Source organism: Misgurnus anguillicaudatus, chromosome 13 (genome assembly GCF_027580225.2).
Source record: "Misgurnus anguillicaudatus chromosome 13, ASM2758022v2, whole genome shotgun sequence".
Classification (NCBI taxonomy): domain Eukaryota; kingdom Metazoa; phylum Chordata; class Actinopteri; order Cypriniformes; family Cobitidae; genus Misgurnus; species Misgurnus anguillicaudatus.
The window spans coordinates 28,148,234-28,156,128 of record NC_073349.2 but is presented as its reverse complement, the minus strand read 5'-3'; the positions used below and the strand labels follow the sequence as shown (position 1 = coordinate 28,156,128).

Below are 7,895 nucleotides of genomic sequence, written 5' to 3'. Positions count from 1 at the left end.
AAAGCAACCTTCGTACACAGCCGGCAGGCGTAAATAACTTATGAAATCACTCAGATTAAACATGTTGAGTAATTATCTGTCCACCCTGCCTGCCATAGAGCGCGAAAGATACATTAACATATTTAATTTGGTCAATATAAACACATGTCTCTTTCATTCTCCCAGCATCAAATTTGTGTAACAACGCTCCCTATTGGCCAGAGGTGTCTTACCCGGACATTTACTCTTACCTCATCGAGTCAACAGGGAAGCAAATGAATGATTTTACTTCGGATTTGAAAGTTACTTCGTATTTATTTATTATGTCTTTATATTTAGAGTAATGAGTGCACTTTTCCGCCCAGCCATACAACTAACTGGCTTAGCGATATTTCCAGCAATCACTGGATGGCGTTGTTGCACAGATTTGATGCTGTGAGAATGAAGGGGACATGTTTTTGTGTTGACCAGATTGGATGTGTTAATGTATCTTTCGGGCTCTATGGCATACTCAACATGTTTAATCTGAGTGATTTCATGGGTTATTTACGCCTGCCGGCTGTGTAGAAACGTTGCTTTGTTCCGCTGTTTTGAATGGAAGCCAATGGGGGGTCTGCTTTTTTATCCCCCAAAAAGGGGCGGTGACGAAATTTACAGTCAAGTTCCCGGATGTGCCGGTAGTCTTGTATAACTGATGATGATTGGCTTAATTTCCATCATTAGCCAACCAGAGGCAGAGTTCACACACAAGCACATGCACAGTCCGAGCATTGTAAAAAAAAAGTCTGAGCAGTGTTGCCAACTTGATTGGTGAATTTGTCGCTAGATTTAGCAACTTTTTAGACCCATTTAGCGACTTGATTTCAAAAAAGCAACTAGGAAAAAAACTAGCTAGCTTTTCCGGCGTAGTTGGAGACTGACGTGAAATCACATTTCATTATTTTTTCTCAACGAGCAGCGGGTGCTGATCTAATGTCTGCTCATCCTCTCTCCCACAATCATTAGCGTTGTTATTTATTATTCACATTCAATTATCAAATAAAGCTTTTGCGGGACAAAGTTTCGTTTTGGCAGTGGCCAAAAATGTAGGAAGAAACCAGTATGTGTCTTCCTTTAATGTTTGCCATTTTTGACATAAACAGGAACACTATATTTGTCATATTGTTCATAATAATTTTTTTCTGTTTGTTTCAGACCTGATGGAGCCAAAAGAAGAAATCACAAATGCAAGGGAACAGACCGATCAAGGTGATTTGATTTATTTATCTGCCTTTAATGTTTAACCAGTAATGACAAAAACACAAACACAATTATAGTTGCAGAAGTTCTCAGTGCATTTATACTGTGTCAAATAATGATTTCTTTGTTCATTTCAGATTTGAAAGCGGTAAAGGAGGAAATTTTACAACTCAGTGAAATGGAGGAGAAACCTCATTATATGATACCCAAGGAAGAATCTCTGAGCTGCTCGATTACTGTGAGGAATTTGTCACCTAAAAGAAACAACATTCAAAACTCAACAGCCATTGATGCTTTTATTTGCCCTCAGTGTGGAAAGACCTTCACTAAGAAATATAAACTTAATGAGCACATGAAAGTCCACACTGGAGAAAAGCTTTACAGTTGTGATCAGTGTGGAAAGAGCTACAACAGAAACTGGCATCTTAATGTTCACATGAGAACCCACACTGGTGAAAAACCTTACAGCTGTGATCAGTGTGGAAGAACCTTAACTCGTAAGTCTGACTTGAATGCTCACATGAGAACTCATACTGGTGAAAAGCCTTACACATGTGATCAGTGTGGAGCAACCTTCACTCGAAAGTATAGCCTTAATGTTCACAAGAGAATTCACACTGGAGAGAAACTTTACAGATGTGATCACTGTGGAAAGAGTTTTAATCGTAAGTTTAGCCTTAATGTTCACCAGAGAATTCACACTGGAGAAAAGCTTTCCAGATGTGATGATCAGGGGCGTTGCTAGACACAAAGCTCTACTGGGGCAGAGGCCCCCAATTTTTTCTGACTTTTTTGAAAGCCTGCTGTGTGCAAGAAGTGTGCTTTATATTCTTTGCTTAATCTACATTGCAACAAGTACTGGGAATGATAAACATTAAGTATTAAGTATTATCTTCATCTTACATAACATTATTAACATGTTTGGAGGCATAAATGGCATAAAATGTTTGGAAATAATTACAGCACAGAGAATATTTTTGATATTTATACTGAATTTTGCTAAGCTATGCTAAAAGTGGACCGCCAGACCCGGAGATCAGCTGAATGGATTCCAAAACAGTAAAAATCAAATGTTTAACTTTAGGAGAGCTGGAAAATGAGCCTATTTTTAAATAAAGATAGTTTAAGATTCAAGATTTTTATTTGTCACATACACAATTATAGAGCATATAATTAGCAGTGAAATGTGAGTCAGGTCCGCTCCAAGGACAGTGCAATTATTAAAGTAAACAACACAGTTGAACAATAAACATAAATAAGGCTATTAAAGGAATGGAATGCAAGTAAACAATAAAAATATGCGAGAAAAAAATATAAAATTAAAAGTAAAAGGAGATAAAGATGTAAACTGTAGTACTAAATAATGAATGGAAAATAATGTGCATGAAGGTACACTGTAGTCTTAAATATTAAGATACGCAGGTGTGTACAAAAGGCAATGTACATATGTGCATTATACTGTAGTCTTAAATATTAAGATACACAGGAATGTACAAGAGGCAAATGTGCAAACAGGTTAACACTATCAGTATGTCAGTGAGGTAGCGAATGACTTTCTGATAAAGTGAGTATTAAGTGAAAACATGAAGACGATAAGAGTCTGGTTTTGAGTTAAGTAGCCGGATGACCTGGGGGAAGAAACTCCTCCTAAGATAGTATGTTAAAAGTTCATTTCACTCCATATTCATGGTTTCTTGTGGTCTCAAAATAGCATGGATAAGTACACTTAGATGTTTTAAGATTATCTTAGAAGTTTAAGAAGATTTTTTTAGTATATTAAGCACAAAATGAGTGCGAGACATTCAGAAGAATTGTTTTATTTTATATAATAAATTGTATAAATGTTTAAAAACTCTAACTTTTATTAGTAACAAGTTTTTAAAAGGTTATTAATAAAAGAAGTTTTTTAAAAGGTTATTAATAAAATAAGTTTTTTTAAAGGTTATAAATAAAAGAAGTTTTCTTAAAGGTTATTAATAAAAGAAGTTTTTTAAAGGTTATTAATTAAAGAAGGTTTTTTTAAAGGTTATTAATAAAATAAGTTTTTTTTAAAAGGTTATTAATAAAAGAAGTTTTTTAAAAAGGTTATTAATAAAATAAGTTTTTTTAAAAGGTTATTAATAAAATAAGTTTTTTTTTAAAGGTTATTAATAAAAGAAGTTATGTTTTTTTTGTGACAAATGTAAATAAAACAACTGAAACCATTCAACTTAATAAAATATCTAATAATTCAAATCATAACTTACTGCATTATAAGGACATACATAGCGTTATATTCAGAATAAAATGTTTTATGTGGTTTGATTGCAATGTGTTATTTATGAATACATTTAGTAAAATCATAAAGAAACGAAATTTTACCAAAACAATTGAATGAATAAGCTAAAATAACTTAGTAAATTTAACCATAAAACGAGCAGTCATATTTATTGTTTATTGCTTGCTTATTAAAACATTTCAAATACCTGGTGGTGTGCTGTAGACAGACACGTGCAGATTCCACATGCACGCGCGAATCCTGTGATCATCATTTATTCACCTGACTGAACTTTTAACTAAAACACAGACTTTGTGAACGGTGTCTGCTTTAAACGAATAAATACATTGTTGGATATTGCTCTTGGTTGCCCAATTATGATAACTAACTGTGGTAAAGCGAAGGGATGTGTGTTTAACTATGGTAAATGACTGTTGTCAAGCAGCTGTTGACGCTCCCGTCCAGCAGATGGCGCAAACTCACCGCGTGTTACATAAAACAACAACAGAAGAAGATAAATACGCTAAACAAGCAGCTGGAAAGCCTAACATAGATATTGAGGTAAATTACACTAAAGCAGAAATTAAAAGTATGGTTAAAAACAAAATGAAGGGAACATGGCAAACATTATGGGACAGTGGGCAGACTGGAAGACAGTAGGGGAGAGTGGGGCAAAGTGAGCCAGTGGGTAAGTTGACCCACCCCCTGTATCTAGGCTACCATACAGATTTGTAGCCGTCTGACCACAAATCCAGGTAGCAACCATCTTTTCTATTTGACTATGGTAAAGAGAAGCACAAGTTAAAGAGATAAGTATGATTTTTTTACAAAAAACAGTTTTTATCCCATCAAAGTTAAATTTATACATGTCAAGTATAATGGCTGTTATGTTAAAGCAAATTTATCCAGGTCTAAATATTTATACCATACATATTGGTGATAGGCTAATGTATAAAACCAGGTCAATGATTTAGCTAAAGATTAACCTAAATTACTAAACTAGGCAGTTTTTCCCAAAATGGTGGCCGTGGGGCAAAGTGAACCAAATGCTGTGGGGTAAACTGAACCAGCGGTTCAATGTACCCCACCATGATGTTTAGTTAAAATTTTTTTAAATAGAGCAATCAACATTATTATTATTATTACCCTTCCAAATAGGGCAAAAATAGACAATTTCATTAAAATGACAAATCCTAGGGTTGTAAATGGACATTTAAAAACGTTTCTGGATAATGTTTGCACTTAATCAAGTTACATACCTTCTATGTAAATATCAAAGAACAATTTAACACATTATTTCAATGCATTCTTTGGCACCCTTAAAATTAAATTTAAGAATGGTGTGAATTTTTTAACTATGTTCGGGTTTAAACAAAAAAAGTCAGTGGGTCAGTTTACCCCTTCACATGGATCAACTTACCCCTCAGCTGGGGCAAGTTGAGCCACAAGAGCACTTTTTTTTGAGAAGCCACCTTTTCAAAGCCCTTTGTTATAACGGCAGTCGTATCTTTTCATTTGACAGAAGACATCCTTAAATAAAGGTTGATGTTTTTGTTTGACTTCTGTCTCATTTTTTCAGGCAGATAAGGCCACATATGTAAAAATTGGCTCATCTTACCCCGCTCTCCCCTACTATAGTCAGGCCAGCTGACAGTCTTGCCTGGGCCCGGGACAAGATAATCTTGGAGGGCCCCTCGGCACCCCTACTTTTTACTGGTAACAAGACATTTGGCATTATCAGATTCATGACCCACGAATATTGCATTATTATACATTGTATTCAACATTTATATAGTAAATAAATGTAGTACTGACACTATACTGACACAAAATAACTTTTATTTATATAACGTCAACCCCCTCTTTTAAAAACCTCTATTTTCTGCTCTTTTCTTCTCTTTTCTTTTCTTTTCTGAGCACCGGACTTGTGCTGAGTCTGACCAGATTTTTTGAGCGTACTGAACTTCAAATCAAATGACATCATAAAATTTTGATTAGTGGCCAAACCATTTTTGTGTTGGGCGGGGGGTTTCTTGACCACTATTTCAGGACGAAAACAAATACAACGTTTTTTTATGTATCTCAAGTACGGTCACCTCCATGAGTGTTGGAACGGATGCACATTTTGTGTTGTTTTGGCTGTTTGCCAAAATGTATTCCAGTTGCAGTCATATTATGAATATTGTCTTACAGTGCACACTCTCAGCTTTATTTTGAGGTTATTCACATCCATAATGGCTGAAGGATTTATGAATTACAGCCATTTAATATGTAGCTCCCCCTTTTCAAAAGTAATGGGACAGTTGACGGGTATTGTCTATTTGTTAAATAATTTCCTCATGAATGACAGCTGTTAAAGGTCTGGAGTTGATTTTAAGTGTGGTATTTGCATTTGGAAGCTGTGGCTGTGAACCCAAATCATTTGACATCAGAGAGATGGCAGGAACATTAAGAGTTGCCACATCAACAATTTGGCACATCCAGATAAAAAAACAACACAGTGGTGAGCTTAGCAACATTAAAATCCTGTATGTCTAAATGGGATAACAGTGGTGGATGATCTTATTATCCTCTCCATTATAAAGAAAAAACATCATAATTGTAACTGGAATATATTTTGGCAAACAGCCAAAACAACACAAAATGTGCCTCTGCTCCAACACCCATGGAGGTGACCGTACCAGATTTTTTTCCACAAATGTGCCTATTTTCTTTATTTTTTAACAATTGCAGTGTTTCCGACAGGATTTTGACAGACTGTGGCGGCGATGACGTCACACGCCGATTAGCATATATGTGGCGTCATTGCGTCGTGTTTTACTCTTTAATCTGTCACATTATATTGCATTTTAACACAACTGAATGCTATTTTTACATATTATTTGTTCTGTTGTCTATAAAATAGTGACTAAACAGGATCCAGTTATGACCCAGTGACTCATTGTTAATGTATGTTAATGTCAATGTAAATCCAATCTCTTTCTTTAAAGCGTAACTAAACCCCTGGTCAGAGCCTGACTCCACCCACTGGCAATATTTGAAAAATGCAAGAAAAGTGGGCAGATCCCAACGGAGATAGAGGGGACGAACTTAAGTGTGTGGTGAGATCGTAACAAGGGCGTGGTGAGCTTGAACCTGCTTACGTCACGAGTCATTTTTTGGACCCAACATCCAATAGGAAAATTCAACTGCAGTAGCCACCGTTCAACCTGAAGAGGGCAGCACTCAGACGTTTTTAAACCATATATTGTAGTATTGAAACACTTTATATCCAAATGTCAAAAAACGTACTAAAATCAATGAACAGCACTAATAAAGCATCATTCTTACAGATCATTAACTAAAAAAAGTCGGTTTAGGGTTTAGTTACTCTTTAACTGCTGCTAAAAACGCGCCCTCATCTGACAAAATCATCATACATTTACATTGAGGCTGTACTGATGTTGCTCTTCCCATCAGTGTAGTTGCCTTATGAGCGCTTTTTTATTTTAAACACGAGTGGTAGTTTTATTGTATATCATCGCGTATAGCGCAAACAATTTGTTGCAAATTCAGAATATGAGAGAATACACGGTTAGTGTTACTACAGAACACGTGCACGAGCATACCGCATCATAGGTAGGGAGAGAGCTCGGACACAGACTCACACCAGAACGGGTATGTGTGGTAATGCTGACCTTTTGTTTAATTCACTCATGATGAACTCGATCAGTCATTTTCTCTATAAGTGACATCCGTGACTGTTGACGTTTACGCGAAAAAGAAAGTAAAAGGAATGCGGAGTTAAAATACTTTTGACTGTAGAGAGAGCTGCGCGGCTTGCAACAGGAGAGAGAGGGGAGGGGCGCGCGCTGTTGAGGCGCTGCATGCAACAGGAGAGAGGAGGCGCGCTGAGCGCTCACAACAATGAATATAGTAGAATTAAAATGTAAATGGTAATCATGAAAGATCTATTTGTGGCGGCCAGTGTTGATTCTATGGCAGATAAATCAATGTATGGAAAACACTGAATTATTCCATAGGTTCCAGTTCTGGGCCCCCCCTCATCCTGGGCCCGGGACAACAGACCCGTTTGTCCCCCCCTGTCGGCGGGCGTGACTATAGTATACAGAACAAAGTGGGAAAGGGCAGAAATACGAACAGAAGTAAGGAGGAGGAGGATGTATTTTCAAGAATGAGATATGGTCACACACGATTAAACAATACACTGGTAATAATGAAGAAGCATGCTGATTGCAACTGTCAATTTTGCCGTAATTCAGAAACAATAGAGCATGTTATTTTACACTGTACTAAATATCAGGAAGAAAGACAAAGATTAATAGCACAATCGCAAGGAGAACATATGAGGCTAAATTTACAGGACATTTTACAAATAAGCTCAGGTGGAATTTGTTTTAAGTATGTAATTGATTTTTTG

General features: G+C 36.2%; 1 protein-coding gene across 1 annotated transcript; it reads left to right on the top strand.

The window, feature by feature from the left end:
* The first annotated feature begins 1,060 nt into the window (after positions 1–1,060).
* LOC129430385 (uncharacterized) lies at positions 1,061–2,192 on the top strand. The gene is made up of 2 exons (XM_055187542.2): positions 1,061–1,227; positions 1,356–2,192. The coding sequence occupies exons 1-2, from the start codon at positions 1,179–1,181 to the stop codon at positions 1,961–1,963; spliced, it is 657 nt and encodes a 218-aa protein (XP_055043517.2). The 5' UTR covers positions 1,061–1,178; the 3' UTR covers positions 1,964–2,192.
* Positions 2,193–7,895: the final 5,703 nt, after the last annotated feature.